The 21,079-nt window shown below is 47.8% G+C and overlaps 1 protein-coding gene across 1 annotated transcript in view; it reads right to left on the reverse strand.

The window, feature by feature from the left end:
• Nucleotides 1-21,079, reverse strand: part of RAMP1 (receptor activity modifying protein 1) — a 573,742-nt gene that overhangs the window by 262,178 nt on the left and 290,485 nt on the right. Inside the window, exon 2 of the mRNA XM_078681322.1 lies at nt 17,833-17,971. Coding sequence (XP_078537448.1) covers nt 17,833-17,971 — 139 coding nt within the window. The remainder of the gene's footprint in view (nt 1-17,832; nt 17,972-21,079) is intronic.

A 21,079-nucleotide genomic window follows, 5' to 3' on the forward strand; every position in this document is an offset into this window, starting at 1 on the left:
ACACAATTGAGTTTTAATGCTACGTTAGTTAAAAAAAAATGCCAATGAATGTCTTGTAGCACGCAAAACCTCCTAGACTTGAACATTAAACATTTTCAGCACATGGGACATGCTATCCTTGGTGCTGAATTCTCATAGGATAATATTAGTACATTATTTCCTATGATAGGCTTTCCACTGATATAAAAAATAAAACTCATCAGCAACCTGGAAGGGCCTACGAGGCATGGAACTAAGCAACCATGAAACTAAAGTATATTTCTGAAATATCTCTCCATTGGTTATGCGTAATGTTTTGCAAATCCCAGGTTCTACTTCACTGTTTACTATACTATAAAAGGTTAAGCCTGGGTGTAATTTCAATTAACCTAGAGTAATCAGAGTAATTTCAATAATTCGGCTTTGATGTGGAATTACCAATAATTATGCGATTACCCTGGTTTACATAATTCTGGGTAATTAGGGGCGGGGGGAATTCCTACCGGAATAGAACATTTAGCGAGTGCAAGTTGTCACTTGAACTTGCTATTCGTGTTCTACGGCCTTTGGAGCTATTTCTTGCACAAAATGCATCCTCATATCGATTTTAGATACAAGGGTGCATTTTGCACTAAGCAAATAGCACTAAATGCTGAGAGTAAGTTAGGGGAGAATTCTACCCCACAAGCACATTTAGCACTATTTCTTAGTGCACAATGCATTATCTCACCCATTTTGGATGTGAGGGGGTATTTGGGCTGAAAAAAACATCACTAAATGTTGGGAGCTAGTTGGGGAAAAATCCTAACCCAAGAGCACATTCAGAGAGCGTGAGTTTCTTCTTGCGCACACCCTTCATTTTTGTTGTATTTAGCGCTATTATGTGGCGCAAAATGCATTCTTGCACCCAATTTGGATGAATGGAGGAATTTGTGCGTTAAGAAATAGTGCTACATGTAGAATTACTCTTTTAACAGAATTTAGCTGAGTCTTGCGGGATTCTATGTGAATACGCTACACTGAATCACAGGAGTTACGCCCATCCCTATTAAAAGGTTTACTTATTTTTTGGGTGATAAATCCGGATGGAACATTCATATCATTATGCGCGTGTGTGTGTGTGTAATAACTGTGTTATTCTATCCCTTGCTCAACCTTCCTACCTCCGCACACAAGCTATGCCTTAACAGCTTTACTGAGCTACCCAAGAGGATCATTGATGCTTTGAAGCCCAACTCTGCCAAGATCAAGTACCCAGGTCAGTAGAGAACACAACAACAGCTATAACTATACGATTAGGTTGTTCCTGCAACTTCAGGGTCTAGGAAAAGTCAGGCACCATAGAACTCAAATCCAGGCTGCCTTTCATTATCCATCTAGGTGGAAATAGGGTCAATTTTCCATGCTCGCAACAGGGCCTATGATATTCGTACTACGCCACTGCTCATGATCGCAGTGAATCATGGCTGCGAGAAAGGAGATCCCACCTTTCCTCCTATTCGTGCCATCCCCGCGGTTCTCCAGTGTTGTGCAGTGAGGTCCTGCTTTTCTGGGAGCAGCCACCTCTAGCCATGTAGGGAGCAGAAAGTAGGATAGCCACTACTAAGGCCTTTGGCACACTCAAGGAGACAGTCAGCGTCTTGCATCTCTCACTATGATCATTCTCAAAACCCTGGCCACCAGAGGAGGGAAAGGTAAGTTGCGGCAGAACAAACCGAGGGACTGGATTTCTTGAAAAAGTTACTTTTAATACAGGCACTTTAGTGGCTGGCATCATACATGAAAAATAAGCTGCAGACAACAGCAATGTAGTGCAGGCACTTATTGGGTTCCTTGTTACAATATAATGCTTGCAGTAGAGGAAATATGGCTAGGAACCTGGCCTTCTGAGGAGTCTGTTTGGAGCGAATGGTCCACAGATGTTCAGTGTGGTTGGGGCTAAGATCCTAAAGGCCTCCCTTGCCATGGTGCAGGGACACTGGGCAACTCGCATACAATTTCTGACACAGGACTTAGTTTACCAGTTACACTGCATGAAACCTGAAGAAAACATGCCTCCCCATCTACAACAGTTGTGCAAGGGCTGAGGTATGTGTGTAACGTCATGAGTGTGAGATTCAATATTGATACGGTTTAGAGTCTCAAGCAGGAACGCATTTGCGGAGAAAGGTAGAAATGCAAAGAGTTGCAGATCAAACACAAGTGTAAAATATGTTCTCTGTGAGGGTCAAGTCTGCAGGGGCGGCCATGAGTCCAGGCTTTAAGAAGGGGCACACAGAAGAGTGGCAAATGAGGGCATGATGGAGTATTCTGGTGCCAATTATGAAAATTGGCACACATTAGTTCCTATAAACCGAGGACTGCGCTTGGTTTATTTGAGTTGGATTAAGACCAGAATAATGCTGTCATGGGAAAGACTTCAGTCTTATTGAGAAGGCGCTCGGGGACTAGGTTACATGACTGGAAACCAAAATCAGCCCTCGCAAAAATGATTCAAACTATCCCCACAATGCACTAGTAAGCAGCGCTCAAACAGCCATGGGGGCATAATTGGGTCACGGCAGTGAATCCTACTCTGAAAGCCTGCTGACTACCGGGAAAATGCCAGAGTGCCAGAATGGCCAGTCTGGACCTGGTTGCACCACTGAGGAACTTGTATGCGATATTCACCATTTGTCATTCCATTCACCAGGAGGCGGTGACCTGGTGTGGTGACATGACCCTGCAAGCTCCTCTCTGTACCAGAAGGCTTGTCAGCTTCAGCTGTCCAGAGAGCTTAAGAAAGCCTCACTTTTGGGCCGACAGTCCGTGCAGACCCTTGCAGGACACAGCCCATAGAGGCGTGCATCCGTGCAGGCCTGTACCAGATTCTGACAAAAACCTGTACTGCTTGCGCGTCTTAGGGCTTCCCTAACTGATATCTCTATATGGGCTCTCTCATGTATGGATTTAGACACAGCTGTGGCCAGGGGTATAACTAGACTGAAACTTCGGGGGCGGGGAGACTCTAGTACTTCAAGCCACAGGGATGGTGGCTACCCCTTCATGCAATGCGGGCAGAGATGTCATCAGAGCCATTATGAGAGCACACATTGCCAATATGTATTGCTTTAATGTGCCAACGCATGCAAATAGTCTTTTTGCATTTCTTCATTTTCATGCTTCGGCACATTAATTCCAGATCTATTTTTTTTGCCAATAATTTCCACTCAGACACTAAGCAAGCTGGAGCTACGACAGTCTCACCAAACTTTGAGCATTGGGTGTCAGCAAGATGTTTGGTACATAGAGAGTCTTGAGCCTGAGTGCATATCTAACACACGGAAAGAAAGCACTGAAGCCTAATTGAAAGTGATCTTTTCATACTAAAAGCAACCTAAGACACATAGCAAACAAAACTTTCCATGGAACAAGTTGATGTGTTTGGGGAATCTCCTAATAAACACAAGAATGTGCTCCCGCAGAAATCGAGACGCAAACGTTTGGGAGCCATATTAAAGGTATGGAATGTGTACTGAGATACACAAAATTATATGGGGCTAGTATCGGAAGGTCATTAAGTGAGGACGTTCACAAAGAGCTCAAAAGGAAGGGGCGTTTACAGGGTGCAATAAGCAGGATAACTAAACACTGTAAAATATGTCTGTGTTTATATTTATATAGCTCAGACTTAGCTGGGGAGTACCAGAGCATAGTACATTTTGGGGAATGAGACTGCATACTTCAAGTGAGGGTTTCAATCTTTGAATTATCCAGTTAGACACAATAACACCATCATAACAGAATAAGTGATTTGCCCTGAACAGCACAATTTCCAGTGAAGAGCCACAGTGGATTTAAAACCAGGGCGACTTAGTCACAATACCACATCTTCTTCCTTAGTTAATTTAAAAAGAGGGTTTTTTTTTTAAAGTTTATGTTGAACATGCACCAAAGGTTCACCTTCACCAGTCCTCGGGAACACTTACATTCTTTTTTATATTTGTCCATGGACTTTATGATGTGTTCCCCATGCTGTCTAGTGGGAAGACTGAATCCAAATTATTGTGGTATCTAGTTATTATACAGGGGTTTCACCCTGATTACGTTATCTCTTGTTTAAGGCTCAAATTCATCTATGGGCATATGCACTGTGGATTAAAGTGTAACATGATATGTAACATTAATATTTACATATTTAGCAAAAAAGTAACGGCGTATTGATAGTGATGCATCTCCACTGTACCTATCAGGGTGGAACAGAGATCCTGGTCCAGATCATAGGTACCTTTTTAGCAGGTGTATTTTCCATCATTTGAAATAACATGCAACGGGATTTTTGGCCCTGCAACCCTTTTTGGAAATAGCTTAAGAGGTGTGGTTTTGACTTTGTTCAGTTCTTGTACATAAGACATATGAATGCACTGCAAGAATGTCAAGTGCGTTGGTCTGTCCCGAATAGGACACGTTACAATTCAAACTTTTACAATGCATGCCTTTACAACGTGGTTTTTACATCGCAACATCCATTACAATGCATGATTTTACAACTCATGCCATCACAACGCATTTTTAGAAACTACACTTACAACGCATACCAGTACAATGCATACCATTACAATGCATAATACTTTTAGGGCAACAGTAGTGTAAGTGTTGGATAGTGTAGGGGTAAAAATGACTATTCCCACTCCAGTGAGTGCAACAGTAGGGTAAGTGTTGGATAGTGTAGTGGTAACAATTACTATTCCCACTCCAGTGAGTGCAACAGTAGGGTAAGTGTTGGATAGTGTAGTGGTAACAATTACTATTCCCACTCCAGTGAGTGCAACAGTAGGGTAAGTGTTGGATAGTGTAAGGGTAATTTCCCATTATGTACCTTATAATGCATTGTAATGGCATGCACTGTAGTGGCATGCGTTGTAATGGCATGCTTTGTAGTCGCATACGTTGTAATGACTGTATTGTAATGGCACGCGATGTAAAGGATTTTGCGATGTAATGACTGCGTTGTAAAGGTAGTGTGTTATAATGACTGTGTTGTAATGGTTGTTTCCAATCGTCCCACTATTTACACACATAACGATTTAAATACCACTATTTTGTTTTATTTCTTTTATAGCACTACTCATCCCAATGCAGAGTCTTAGATATTCAAAAGAGGCAAAACATCTGGACTGTGTCTCTGCAGAAGGTGCATTAATGCAGTTGACAGTTTGATGTTGGCATAAGGGAGCAGAAGCCAGGGTGGGCACCAGCTGATTACAACAGTAGGTCAGGTTGAGGAACAGCAAGGTGCAGAGGTTGCATAACCAAAATGCATTTCAAATGAGCCTTTAAAATGTGTCTGTGTCTTTAAGTTGGAAACGGGCACATTTTTCTCCTTGTTTTCCAACTTCCAACTGCCACACGCAGATTTATTTTTTTTGCAGAGTTTTATATAGCGGAAATTTGACCCGAATCGGGTATCAAAACGCTTTACATAGTACCAGTTACGTTACATGAGGAAACACATTCATTTTTGTTAGTCACGGGGAGATTAAGTGATTTGCCCAGAATCACAGGATGTTCAGCGTCATTGCCGAGACTCGATCCCAGTTTTCCAGATTCGAGGTCGACCGCCGTAGCCGTTAGGCGAACGATGGCAAGAAGGCCTCAGAGGTTAAACCACACAAGGGCAGAGGAGTCTGGGGTACACCATGCTGCTGCAGCAGAAAACTTTGGTGGGTGCATTGCCAGGTGCTGTTCATGCACAGTGCCATGCTGATCCACTCTGCCAGTCTACTAAATATTCACCAAGGGCAACAGGCACACACAGAGTTCTGTGAGGTGGACTGCGAGAGGTCAGCACCCAGAAGCCCTCGACAAGGCGCAGTGAAATATTGCACCCCACGTACGTTCCTTAGTGTGGTGCACGGGTCCCGCTCTACCCAAACTGAGCTACATAGCAAACAAGAGGTAGAGGAGCACAGTGGTAAGCTGCTATCCTCTTCTTCGGTTAGAGTAAATGTGTGGCATGACAGTCAGTGAGGAACATTTTACTCAGGGAATGCCTGCGAGACGATAGTTTTAGAATCCTTGTCCAAATTAATAAGTGCTGGTGCCACCTACCATCAACCACCTAAACAAACTGACTGCCCAGATCCCATATTTGCCAATATCACTATGCTCATTCTTTGTTTTTAGCTGGTATTTGGAATGCTTAGAAGCAAAGCTGGTCCCCTATAGAATGCAAAATGGTGCTGGTAAAACATTGTGGACAGCCAAATGGACACTGAATCATTGCAACACCATTTAAAAAAAAACAGAGAAAAAAAGTTCTCCCCTTTTCGCATTTATATAGTGCTTGCTATGCTTCTCACGGGTAATAAGTGCTATATATATGCAGTAACATAATCCGGGCCACTGGAACCCTGCAGCTGCAGCGTTTTTCGCATAATTATGGATCTTCAACATTTGCCACATCATTTGCTGCATAAGCTGTAGATTTTACCCCCAAAAAAATCTTGGTTCTAGCTCTAACTGTTCAAAAGTTAATAAAAAGAAAGTACCACATGTTGCTGCGCAGAAGGCTCTTTGTAAAGGTTGACTGGTCACTTTTCGTTCGCCTATTACTATGTTTGAGTGTTAAACTAGGACTAATGAGGTGCAACCTATGACCAGACAGTGTTAACAAGTTTCAAAATGACAAAATAGTAAAGTAATACTATTGGAAAAATGCTGCATTTTGCCTCATAATTTGCATTGTTTTGCCAAATAATTTGGTCAACTCTGCCACCTAATTTGGCCCTCTCTTACCTCATAATTCCAGTGGCCTTGAATACAATGTGTCAATTGTGCCTTCTTTACTTGGAAGGTCTGAGGTTAAGAGCCGGTTTGGGAAAAGGGCAGAGATGATGCCTCAGTCATTCCAGTGTTAATGAGCACCTATTGTCTCTTCTTTAAAAGAATGAGGAATGCTAAAGAACAGGGCCCTGAAGAGTCTCCATCAAGGGGTCTGGGAACCAGCTTATTAGTAATCACTGGTTACCTCGACTCCTCTCTTGAAAACAATTTCCAGCAGCAAGAGAAGCTGAAGATATCTCTCAAGCAGGGCCGGACTGGGAACCACAACCTGCCCTGGCGAAGTGCTCGGCCGACCTCTCCCTCCCCACTCGCGGGGAGGGGGGCTGGAGGGGGAGGAGGGGCCGCCGAGCTCTTTGCCGGGGCCGCTTTTCGTCCGATTTTGGTACAGGGCCGATTTAAACGGTCCTGTAACAAAAACGGCCCCCAGGGGCCCAACGACGGCCCCCACCCCTGCGGCGCACCGGGGGTTTGCCCAGTGCCCGCTATGGCCAGTCTGGCCCTGCTCTCAAGAAAAGAAAATGTTTTCTCCGACACCCGCTTCCCAAGAAGTGCTCAGCCTCAGCCCAGACTATCCCGGAGACAAGCACACATGAAGCTCCAACCCGGGCTACGGCACACGGAGGATAAGGGTGTGTGGGTGGGGGGTCACATGTTTGGTTATAAAGGGCTTCTGGTGAGCAAAGACTAGTTGATGTCACCAAACCTTTGGGGTCTGAGAGAATTTAAATGTGATTTATATGGTGGAAATAATGGATGTCCCTGGCTTCAGTCTCTGACCATAGTGCTGCCTCATGCTAGGCCTGGTAGGACAAGGAGTCAGACATGGGCCTGATATTGTCAGGGTGGAAGCTAGGCATGGGCAGTGTGGGCAGGGCCCCGTAGTTAGCCCTCGAACTTGGCTTGGGGCCCGCACCAATGCAACAGATTCAGACTATGGCATGAAAGGTGTCACCTTGCAAGTGTGCCACCTTAGGAGACCCCCCTTCCCTGGCCTCACAGCTATGGTGTAGCAAGGAACCCGTAGGGGGGGCATTCTAAGTTACAAGAAGTCATATTCCTCAAGTTCGTCCTGCAATTAGGCCTCCACCACTCACCCACAGAGGCACAGCAGGATGGCTATTGCCCTGCTGTTTAGCTCCCTGGCAGTTTTAACCCTCTCTGGAGATAAGCAACCTCACACCTTCAGCACCTGATGAGCTGTTAAGAGGGCTTGTAGTTTGCTGAGAGGGAGGGACTGCAGCTTTAGGAGCAGTGGCATCTGTACAGATGCAAACAACCCTGAATATGTCAAGTCTATGCAATTTAGAGGGGCTTCAAACATTCCCTTTCTGCCCAGGGCCTCAAAAATCCTAGAACTGGTCCTTCATATTAATCCTGGCTTCTGGTTGGCTCTTGCTTGAAGAGGGCACATTGGGACCCATTGTCCACCCCACACCCCGTCCGTGCAATACTAATGAGGCTCTAAGTCGGGGGAGGCATTCCATGGCTGCATGGGAGCCCCTGGGATCTGAGGCTTGAAAGCATCACGCCTTGCATGGATGAACCGGAGGTCCGAGGCTTACAAGCATCACGCCCTGCATGGATGCCCCGGGGGTCCGAGGCTTGCAAGCATCACGCCCTGCATGGATGCCCCGGGGGTCCGAGGCTTGCAAGCATCACGCCCTGCACGGATGCCCCGGGGGTCCGAGGCTTGCAAGCATCACACCCTGCACAAATGCCCCGGGGTCCGAGGCTTCCAAGCACCACGCCCTGCACGGATGCCCCGGGTCCGAGGCTTCCAAGCATCATGCCCTGTACGGATGCCCCGGGGGTACGAGGCTTGCAAGCATCACACCCTGCACGGATGCCCCGGGGTCCGAGTCTTCCAGGCATCACCCCCTGCAAAGAATGCCCCGAGGGTCCTAGGCTTCCCAGCATCACGCCCTGCATGGATGCCCCGGGGGTCCGAGGCTTGCAAGCATCACGCCCTGCACGGATGCCCTGGGTTCCGAGGCTTGCAAGCATCACGCCCTGCACGGATGCCCCGGGGGTCCGAGGCTTGCAAGCATCACACCCTGCACAAATGCCCCGGGGTCCGAGGCTTCCAAGCACCACGCCCTGCACGGATGCCCCGGGTCCGAGGCTTCCAAGCATCATGCCCTGTACGGATGCCCCGGGGGTACGAGGCTTGCAAGCATCACACCCTGCACGGATGCCCCGGGGTCCGAGTCTTCCAGGCATCACCCCCTGCAAAGAATGCCCCGAGGGTCCTAGGCTTCCCAGCATCACGCCCTGCATGGATGCCCCGGGGGTCCGAGGCTTGCAAGCATCACGCCCTGCACGGATGCCCTGGGTTCCGAGGCTTGCAAGCATCACGCCCTGCACGGATGCCCCGGGGGTCCGAGGCTTGCAAGCATCACACCCTGCACAAATGCCCCGGGGTCCGAGGCTTCCAAGCACCACGCCCTGCACGGATGCCCCGGGTCCGAGGCTTCCAAGCATCATGCCCTGTACGGATGCCCCGGGGGTCCGAGGCTTGCAAGCATCACGCCCTGCACGGATGCCCCGGGGTCCGAGTCCTGCACGGATGCCCCGGGTCCGAGGCTTCCAAGCATCATGCCCTGTACGGATGCCCCGGGGGTCCGAGGCTTGCAAGCATCACGCCCTGCACGGATGCCCCGGGGTCCGAGTCTTCCAGGCATCACCCCCTGCAGGGATGCCCCGAGGGTCCTAGGCTTCCCAGCATCACACTCTGCATGAATGCCCCGGGGTCCGAGGCGTCCAAGCATCACGCCCTGCACGGATGCCCTGGGTTCCGAGGCTTGCAAGCATCACGCCCTGCACGGACGCCCCGGAGGTCCACGGCCTACAGTCATCACCCCCTGCATGGATGCCCCGGGGTCCAAGACTTCCTGGCATACTGCCCTGCACGGATGCCCCGGGGTCCGAGGCTTACAAGCATCATGCCCTGCACGGATGCCCCGGGGTCCGAGGCTTCCAGGTATCACCCCCTGCATGGCTGCCCCGGGGTCCGAGGCTTCCAGGCATCACCCCCTGCATGGATGTCCAGGGGTCCAAGGCTTCCTGGCATACCGCCCTGTACGGATGCCCCGGGGTCCGAGGCTTCCAGGTATCACCCCCTGCATGGATGCCCCGGGGGTCCGAGGCTTGCAAGCATCACGCCCTGCACGGATGCCCCGGGGGTCCGAGGCTTGCAAGCATCACCCCCTGCATGGCTGCCCCGGGGTCCGAGGCTTCCAGGCATACCGCCCTGCATGGATGCCCCGGGGGTCCGAGGCTTGCAAGCATCACGCCCTGCACGGATGCCCCGGGGTCCGAGGCTTCCAGGTATCACCCCCTGCATGGCTGCCCCGGGGTCCGAGGCTTCCTGGCATACCGCCCTGTACGGATGCCCCGGGGTCCGAGGCTTGCAAGCGTCACGCCCTGCACGGATGCCCCGGGGTCCCAGGCTTCCAAGCATCACACCCTGCACGGATGCCCCGGGGTCCCAGGCTTCCAAGCATCACACCCTGCACGGATGCCCCGGGGTCCGATGCTTCCAAGCATCACACCCTGCACGGATGCCCCGGGGTCCGAGGCTTACAAGCATCATGCCCTGCACGGATGCCCCGGGGTCCGAGGCTTACAAGCATCATGCCCTGCACGGATGCCCCGGGGCCCGAGCCCTGCACGAATGTCCCGGGGTCCGAGTCCTGCACAGATGCCCCGGGGTCCGATGCTTCCAAGCATCACACCCTGCAGGGATGCCCCCAGGGGTCCGAGGCTTGCAAGCATCACGTCCTGCACGAATGCCCGGGGTCCGAGCCCTGCACGAATGCCCCGGGGTCCGAACCCTGCACGAATGCCCCGGGGTCCGAGGCTTCCAAGCTTCATGCCCACTCACTGCATTCCAACGAGCGAGGGAGCCCAAGTTACAGACGTTTGCCAGGACCGAAGAATGTCATGGAAAAGGGATGATGGGGCCCATCCTTACCAAGGTGCAAATGATCAAAGAGGCACAACAACAACCTGCAATATATAATAAAAGCCCACTGAGAAAAAAAGAAGACTCTTCTAAAAAACACAGTCATTTGCCTCGAGTCCAAGGACTCCCCGTAAGAGGGAGGCCTGCTGGAAAAATCAGGGACAGCTACACCCGGTGGTCCAAAGTAATAACATTAAAAACATACAGAGCCACAATTCAAACTGAGAAATACTATCTTACCAACATCTTGAAAAACTAGTATTATCAAAGCCAAAAGGTCTCACCAATGAGAGCAACCTGCTTTGGCAAAGTGTTTTAGCCATGCTTCACTGTGCTGCATAGCTAAAAGTAATACAATTAAAAAAAAAACTACTATGATGCATCCAGCACTCAAATCATGTCATCAATTTGTTTTGTTTTTTAAAGTGCATTAGCATTAGCACTGGCCTTGTTCTAGTGCTTGTTTTATTTGTGCTTTTTCGGTCTCGGCCTGCGTAGGCTGCGCTTGTGCAGTCTCGCCGGCGGGATCTTATGCTTTTCAGTGAGGGGTTCGAACCTGCCCCTCTTCTCCATTGGCTGGCTTCCTAAACGGAGTCCAGCCATTGGAGGAGAGGGGCGTCTGTCCATTTAAGCCCCGTGTTTTTGGGATTGAGGGGCGTGTTTCTTTAGGTTCTTTCTCTCCTCTTCCCATTGGCTGGAATTTTACATTCCAGCCAATGGGAAGAGGAGAGAAAGAAAAACACGCCCCCGAATACGAAAATGACGGGGCTTTTCTGAGAGTCATTTCTGCGGAGAGAAGCAAGGGAGAACATCCGAGTCCGGTGAGTGCTCGCTTTTCTTGCCTTTTGTGTCCTTGCTAAGAACGCCACTCTTTTTTTTCTTCACAGAAAAAATGAGTTGCGTCGATATTACTTGCTCCTAATCTGCCTGTTTGTTTTGTTGCGCGTTCTTTTCTAGCACTTTCCGGTCTGATTTGTACTTTAGCATTCCCTGAATGCAGGATAGCCAGCAAGGTTCGCAAACATCACACCAAACCTCCTGATCGCGCCCATTGCTGCCGGAACACCTTATCAGGTGGCTGACACCGTGGGAACCGGCTCCTGGCAGTGCCCGGATTCATGTTTATCTGCAAGGCCATCCTCTCCAAAGGCCAACAGTCGGGCCCAGAATCATGTCCTCGGCGCCAACCCATGCCCCCCACCCCACCCCACTCCACCCCGCCACACACCAAGGTTCCGCATGTAGGAATATTCCACGGGGTGGTTTGTTTTGTTGCTGCTCTTTCTGGCAAGAGTGCAGCAATCCGCGATTGATCTAATGGATAATATGAGGTCGGGTCAGGCGAGCGCAGACTTCCGGTACATGCCGACTGCCAATCACGAGTGCTAGCACAACAATCTTAGATCTCGTGCCATGTCGAGCCGGTAAGGTAGCTCAGTGGACGGAGTGTCTACTGCTGAGATTGTGTAGCAGAGTTCGCTAGTTTATGCAACACGAAAAGATAAATTACGTGGCACATTCTGTGGTTGTATTTGCTATTGTTTATATTTTAAAACACTAAAATGCATTTTGGCCAAAAGTGTCAGCTCCTTAGTACCAGCTTAACACCTGCATGCATCATTTTTAAGACAACCAGTTCGTCTTTGATAGAGGCCTACCAAGGACGGCATTGACATAAGTGACACACTTTTAAGTAGCGTTTGATCCGTTTGTGCACAAAACATTTTTGTTGAAATCTGAAAGTTATGCGGGAGATGATGGATTACATGACAATTGCAGTAAATCTGTAAAGATGCAGATAAGACCTGGGTTGCAGAATGGCTGAGGCCCATTGGCCCTGTCTAAAGGTCATAGGTTGGCTCCAGAGTTCATGTTGGTAATGCAGAGATTTGTGTCTGAACTTCTGCCCACAGTTGAGAAACCAACCCAACGAGACCACTTAAGTAGTCTACTAGACGAGTCTGCTAGATGAGGGTTTTGGGTAACTTTCTCACTGGTGCCGGACCTTGTGAAGTAAGCCAGCGAGTTAATGCACCTGCTACAAGGATGCACGAGTATTCTGTACTCATGGATCCCAGTAAGATAGCACAGACCAGTGCACTTGTGGCAGAGATTTCTGTCATACATTTGCTGCACAGGGTCCCATCACAGCAATATAGCTAAATGGGTTGAATGCCAATAGCGGAGATCTGTATGTCCAAGGCAGATAGTTGAGGTAGTTGTAAACCTGTGTCTGGCCTGTTGGTTCCAATCTCTGGTGCCTTGAGTGCCAGTGGCGAGAACCTGTGTATTATCTGCAGTGCCCAGTTTCTAATTTTGAGAAGACCTCTGTCAGTTAAAACACCTGCTACACAGATCTGTGTGGTACTTGCAGGTCAGACGTTCCTGTCCTAGAAACATATCTCAGTTGGTAAGCACCTGAACACGACTGTGAGCGGAAGTCTGTTTAATAAAATCCAGATAAGTCTAATCGCTGTAATTTTCTATGATTTTTATCCATCCTTTAAATAAAGGAGTTGACTGTATTGAAACGGAGGTAGGGATTGCATATCTGCATACAATTAAATACATGTTCACATATCTAACGCATTTCCTTACAACCAATCAGTGTAAGTATGCCTGATTGTGAATCCTCTCCCCTAACTCTGTACTATATCAAGTAGGTTTATTTTTGGTTACTTTGCTGCTGTTTTGTTTTACATTTATTAGTGGAGCATCTTGCCACTCTTCGTCTCCAGTTTGAAGCTGGCTGGGCAGGGACTGAAAGACATAGTTCAATGATTGCTTGCTGGTCGTCATGAATTCTGTTTGGTGGTCCTTTCTAGGTTTCGCCTACACAGTGCTTGTGAAATCTCTTGTAACGGGGGAAAAAATCTCAAAAGGGGCTTAGATCCCACCATGACTTGCCTTTACTTACCATTGGTTGGCTCCCATGTCACCTCCCTTTCCTTTCTTTCTATTGGTCCGTGCCTCCTCCAGCTTCCTGCTCAGCTTTGCCCTTCCTGTAGAGCATGGACCAAGTACTGCTTGTAAAATACTTTTCTCTTGGTTTTTTTTTACTTTCCAGCGTCTGCATTCTGTTATTTGCTTGCCCTTCCCTACTACCACCACCACCACCTCACTTCTATCGCTGCATGCCCCTTTCCCACCCTGTCTCTAGTTGCCTACCTCCATCATAGCCTGTTTTATGTAGCGCTAAGTCCACTTGCAGGAGTTGGAGCACTTTACATGAGCACCAGTTACATTACACAAGAATACGTTAATTTTTACAGGCACATTAAGTGACTTGCCCAGAATCACAGGATTTTGAGTTGGTGCAGAGTCGAGCCTGGTTCGTCAGCTCCATAATCAGCAGCTTTGGCCATAATGCCACAGCTTCTCCATGCTCAGTTTCCAGCAAGCTACACTTTGACACGTTGGTAACTGCAATGGGCATTTGTTCAATAATATAAACTGCATAGTATGTATAGGGAAAATACCAATTTTAACTTGTTTGTATGTGCATAGCTTAAAGTAAAAAGAAAAGTGCTATGACGCAGTCTGGGCACGTATTTTGCTTTTTTGTTTTACTTTAAGCTATGTAGCACAGCAGCTCACACCGCTGTGCATCATTTAAAAAACAATAGATCTTGCATAGGCCAAACCTATTGGCTTTGCCAATGCTTATTAATATTGCCTGGCTAGTGCTCACCCCTGCACACAGTTTAGTTTGGACTAGCCAGGCCACTAGTTGGTAGTGTCAGATCCGACGATGGGAAGCTTAGCCTGTGTGTGTGTGGCTCTCTGTATGTATGTGTGTGGCTCTGTGTGTGTGTATGTGGCTCTGTATGTGTGTGTGGCTCTGTGTGTGTGTATGTGGCTCTGTCTGTGTGTGTGTGGCTCTGTCTGTGTGTGTGTGGCTCTGTCTCTGTGTGTGTGTGTGTGTGTGTGTGTGTGTGGCTCTGTCTGTGTGTGTGTGTGTGTGGCTCTGTCTGTGTGTGTGTGTGGCTCTGTCTGTGTGTGTGTGTGGCTCTGTCTGTGTGTGTGTGTGTGTGTGTGGCTCTGTCTGTGTGTGTGTGTGGCTCTGTCTTTGTGTGTGTGCGGCTCTGTCTGTCTGTGTGTGTGTGGCTCTGTCTGTGTGTGTGGCTCTGTCTGTGTGTGTGTGTGTGGCTCTGTCTGTGTGTGTGTGTGGCTCTGTCTGTGTGTGTGTGTGTCTCTGTCTGTGTGGCTGTGTGTGTGTGTGTGGCTCTGTGGGTGTGGCTCTGTGTGTGTGTGTGTGTGTGGCTTTCTACTACTCTCTAATGCTCACCTATTGCCATGGTAAATGTCAATACCATTTATTTATGTTTTAAAAAAAACGAAAAATGAAAAAATGCCATTTGCAATGCCAATAGCTCTAACTTTAACAAAGCCAAGACCATTGCATTGTAAATGCTTTTTTTGCCGTGAGCTCCAGATGGGAGAGAAGGACAGGGGTGGGGTGGAAAAGACAGGCGAGAATGGATGGGGAGCATATGGACAACGACGGGTGAGCAGGAGGTGCTCGGGCAAGCAGGTGGACAAAGGACGGTGGGTGGGAGTGGATGGGGGCAAGCAGGTGGACAATGGAAGGTGGGTGGGGGCAAGCAGACTGCCAATGGTAGGCGGCCAAGAGGGGCTGGGGGCAAGCACATGGACAACAGAGGGTAGTTGAGAGGGGCTGAGGTAAAGCGATAGTAGAACGGAGGGTGTGCCGGAAGTGCGGGGGCAAGCAGACAGACAATTGAGGGTGGGTGGGATACACTGGAGGAAGCACATGGGAAATGGAGGTTTAGGGGCTGGGGCATCTGCTCTTTTAAGTGAGAGAGGAAAAGGAATGCTAATTCCTAATCTCCTACATTGGAAACTTTTGGGATCCCAAGACACTGGTACAACACAGAGTAGCCACAGTACAAAGACAGCTGTCACATGCCCTTGGGCTAACACAAAAGCTGTTGCCTCGTACTTCTACCATAGGAGCAAAAAAATAAAATAAACAACAATCATTCAGGAAAGTGAAATATGGAGGTAGAGATCTGTGGGTCCTGGGCCCGACTGTGGAGCACCCTCAACCCCACCTTGCAAACCCAGTCGAACCAGTACGATTCAAGAAACTCTTAAAATCTCAACTCATAGGTTACGGGTCGGGATCCCGGAATATTGGACAGGGGCCTGGGCTCCATCGGATTTCTGTTCATCAGATTTTACATTGCTGTTCTTCTAGCGCCTTGAAGTGATCAAAAGGTAAAACATAGCACTTCACAAAAATCTTAAAGTATAAACAATAACAAAAAGTAGCATTCCCAAAACTTGCCAGAAGGAAATATTGTACTTTATAGCTTGTAAAGTCTAAAAGATGGAAAGAAAGCCCTTTCCAAATGTGTTTCCATCTACAGAGATGAGACGGAAGGGTCTGGAGCCCATGAAACATAGTCTTGGAGCAAAGGTTATTACTGTTTCCACCTCAACTGGCTGTGGAGAGAAACCTCATCTCTTTGGGGACACTGCATCTGCTGTTTCCCATTAGTCTGCACTACGCAGTCTAACATCTATTATCCAATCCCAAGAAGAGAGATTATACTGAATTTATGAGCCCTCAGTGGATTGTTATTGAGATATATTACCCGTCTTTTCCCCTTCTTTTTCCAGTATCGGGAAGGCAGTGGTAACACGATGCCGCGGCTCAATTCAGAAGAATTTCAGAGAGTGAGAACTTTGGAGCGAAATTATTGGAGAAGAGTATGAAAAATATGCTTCTCGTTATATGCAACCATGGTCTATGTTCCTGTATTTAAAAAACACTTGTCTCTTTCTCTTACTCGGTTTCCGTGTATCATGTGGTTATATGTACTGCGTCTGCCGGGAATGGGTGGGATACATTATTAACATGTCAGTTCCCATAGGATTCTCACACCTTGAGAACAGCAGGCACTGATCTCCATTTTGGAATCTACAATGCATTCTGGGATGACTGGGTTTGAGCATGTGCCACAGAAGCGTTCACTAGTCCCCAGGGAGTAGCTGATCTGCAGCCAGATTGTCTACATGCCAACAGACTTGATCCAGGCAAGAGACTCCTTATTTTTTAAACCCAGAATGGTTTTATTTGTGCTTTCTCCTGCCTAAAATCTCCTCCTCTTCAATAGAACTCAATAGGGGAAATCAATTCTAGAGATGTTTTTAACTCTCCCTCTTACCAAGTTCAAAATGTTGGCATGTTTGATATTGGGTGGGGGTGTTAGAGTCCATGGAACGCATAATTTGGTATTCTTGCCAAGGCGCATTCCATAGTGACTTGTGACCTCAAATATTGCCCGAAATTGTTCACAATTAAATATGTATGTATGTATGTATAGGCATTTATATAGCGCACTACTTACCCGTAGGGTCCCAAGGCGCTTCGACCGCTGCGAAACCCTTCCTGGCTTCCCTGAGAGATGGTCCCTTAATGGGTATCTCCAGGGTGAGACCAGGCATCCCCGGCGGTCTGGTGGGGCCGTTAGTGAAGATGAGGCAAGCTAATGCCCAGAGTTGCCGAGTGTGAACGCTGATCAGAGTGGGCACCGAGGCGAGAGAATTATCGAGTCCGCTGACCCTGGTCCAGAAACCTGCCGCGCCGGGAATCGAACCCTGGTCCCGGGCCGTCCTCTGCTCTCGGGTCTGCCGCCTCTAACCAGTGAGCCACACTACTTCACAAATACATTCTAATTCTTCAGCTGTTAGGAGAAAACTGAATGTTGATTCATCTTAAACACGTGTCAGAATATTAAATATCCACACTGACAGAATGTGGCAAATCTTGTACTGTGTAGACGTTTTGACAGCGTTTACAGAAATGAGAAGTCTGAAACACGGGCAAATAAGACAATATCATTTTCTCCTCACCTGTTCCTTTTGTAAGACACACTCTTTTGTGTTGCCTGACATTTGTTGGCCTTTCAGAAGGAGAACTCTAATGGGAACTTTCTGGGTTTCCCGACAGGCAACAGTCCCTGTGAAGAAATGAGGTATCCCTTTCCAAAGCAGGAACAGGGAATGATCTGAGAGTAATGGAAACATGTACTTACCCCATGGCTTCACCCCAGTCACACCACAGTCCCTGCCCCAGGCTCTCCATGTCAAATGTGAACTTGGTAAGGCAGAAATCCTCAAGGAGCTCGGCATAGATGTCGTTGTCGCAGGCGGCCACGATGATGAAGTGGTGAGCTGCGAAAGAGAGAGCGAGACAGAGGGCGTGTGAGTCCCGTGACACCTTATACTCCAAACTCTAAAGTCTCATAGATTAGATTCTCACTTTCCTTTAGGGTCCATGCAGGACCCTGAGAGTGGGTGTGGCATGTGTGTACTATGGGGTGCTTAATTACACTTGTCCCTGTAATAGAAGAGGGACCTGGCACTCACTTTTTATCAAGCAAGGATTAAAGGAAGTAAGAGGACAATCCTAGGATAAGCAAACCAGATCAGAATGAGGCAAGGGGTTTTGGATACCCCAGTAAGGAGCAGCAGTTTGTAGGGTGTGAGTAGTGGAGGCAAAGCACACACTATAGCATGAGAAGGAGCTAGAAGAAAGAGAAGAGTAGAACCTTAGGATCACCATATAATTAGAAGAGGTTTGAGGAGAATGAGGTCTGTAAACTGAGATTCTCCTCTAAAAATTTTTTTTAAAAGGTCAGTTTCCCTTAGAATATATGTGAAGAGTGGAGAAAGCAACATAAATGTCCACCCAAAATTGGTAGGGTCTACTTCTAAAATGTCCCCAAGGGGTGTCTATGAAGAGACTCACCATGTCTGAGATTCAAACCCCTGAAACCAAACATAGTGCTTAAAAGAATAACAAGACCCAAAATGAAGAGACTGCTCCTCTAGCTTCCAAGTTTTCAGATAGCTTATGTGTGATTTGTTCATGGTTTCCATGTATTTATGAGGGACATTCACCGACCAAATGTATGACACTTAGAGTGACACTTTCTCACAAGCAAAACCAAGCAACAAAGTCCATGGAAACAGATAAATGTCAGAAGTTACATCCATTTGAGCAATGAGAAACCTTAAGAAGCTTTCAGTCGTAGGCTGGGACCTCATTGCACTATAAAGACACACAAGTCACTATTCCCCTTGAGCCCACCAGGATTCATGTCCTTTTCTCTCTGGTTACGCAGTGCCAGACATGCTCTGCAGTGATTGTGATGCACTCTGAAACATCATTGGAATCCCCCTCAACAGGAGCCAACACCAGTACCCCACCCATCGTCAGCTTTCTGCCAATGCACATATTAATCCAACACCTTTCCCTAAAAGTGAAAAGGCTCCCACTAACTTGCACAACCTCCTCACATCCTACATGAGTTCACTCTCTCGGAACTGGCATTAGCGCTATGGCACCCAGTGCAACAAAAAATGTTGGCGCCTGCGCTTTTCTAGGGATTCCCCCACTACCACTCTCCAACAGTGCCCCACATCTCTCCACTGGCCCATCTCTAATCTCCATTTCGATTGTTTTATAGCGCCGCTCATATCAGTGTAGGGTGACTGAGCACTTTACATCACAGATACCTGATACAGAGACAATGAATCATACCTGTGTAAATTAGTCTATAGTACATGTTTCAAATGACAATGAGGGTTACACGGTGTAGGATTCACATGTCATCCATACTAGTCGGCAGTATAATTTAAAAGTGTTTGGCATGGAGAAGAATAGATGCTGGATTTAAAACATACCACAGAGGTTGGGTTTGGATTTAGTAAGGAGAATGTATTTCTATCCAAACGAAACCCTATTAGCAACATTAGGATAATGAAAGACGGGGAAAACATACATTTTAACATATACCACTCAGTTTGCATGCAGCTCTTTGATGACAGTTCATAGGCCACTGTGCTATATTAGAATTGTAACTTAAAAACTGCAAAGTAACAAAATGGTCTCTGTGACAAAAGCAGTAACCCACTGAGCTAGCCATATAAAAAAAGAGTTTTGTGATCTACATGGTACAAGTTCTTTGCAGCAGGCAAATTAACTCTGTGCTATCTCATGATCAGTCAAAACTGCCACTAGACAAAAACTCCGATCCAGCAGGAACATTAATCACCAGGGTTATCTTAATATTTTTATTGTTGCCTGAAAACTGCTGTACACACAAGGAGCTCTGCAGCAGATGCTTCCTATAAATTATTCCTAAACACAGTCGCGTCCCCTGCTCAGAGCCAGGTGATGCTGCACTGGTGCCACCCTAAAGATATACATGCACAACACTCTCTATTGTTTGCCCCACCTGTAGTTTATAACTGGCCACTTGACTTACCAACACTCAGTGGTGGGAAACATAATGCCTGCTGCCTCGGGCTGTTGCTATAGCATGTCTGTGGACTCACAGATGCTCAGACCCTCAAGTGCTGGAGTAAGTTGCTGATCGTGAGATCACACATGGCATTGGCCCTCAGCTCCGATCTGTCCCGCTCTGAGGGCAGCTGAGCTGGTAGTCTGGCACAGATGATGCTGGTCTGTTAGAGTACACTTAGAAATAGAGGTGGGAGTGGTCTGTAGCGTGTGCCATTGAAAGACACTGCCACAGTGTTTGCTATCTTGACCAGACACAAACAAAGCTGAACCTTGGTCCCCTACCCCCGTTGCCCACCCAAACACACACACACACAAGCAAGGCAGCACAGGAGAGGACACCACTTAAGCTCACAGAGAGTGACCCACGTTCAATAGTTGTCCTCTTTTGGCAGTCCGCGCCGCCCCAGGCAGCGGTAGCGATGCTATCCTAGCGAAAAATAAATTAATTTAAAACAGGATGCTGCCTGCGCCGGCCAGACCTTTTCATTCTAGTCTGAAAGCTAACAACTACACTGTTCAAAGTGGGGCATTGGCTGCCATAAGAAAGAGAGGTGATGCTTTATGCAGGGCACAAGTCCTATAAAAAGAAGTGGGGGGACTGACAATATGCCAATGACCACATGACGTCACAAGCTGAACGTGTCCCGGTGTAATTTTCAGACACCGGGACACGTTCAGCATATGACGTCATGTGGTCTGAAAATTACACCGGGACACGTTCAGCATATTTCTGTGGGGCCCAGCTTCTTGGCAGGGGGACGGCGTCCACTCTGTGATAAGAGTGGGGGGGACGCCGTGTACCTGTGTGTACCCCTGACTCGAGCCCTGGCTTCATGTGGACCTTAGAGAAGTGCCAGTCCCATTCTCTGACGGTGGGTGGTGGGCACTTTGAAACAAAGTTTTTGCCCATGATCACTAATGCCTGCCACAGTAGGTCAGTGACACACTGGTGGGGTGGCACCAGTTGCTTG

The sequence above is a fragment of the Lissotriton helveticus genome, chromosome 3_1 (assembly GCF_964261635.1).
Source record: "Lissotriton helveticus chromosome 3_1, aLisHel1.1, whole genome shotgun sequence".
Taxonomy (NCBI): Eukaryota; Metazoa; Chordata; class Amphibia; order Caudata; family Salamandridae; genus Lissotriton; species Lissotriton helveticus.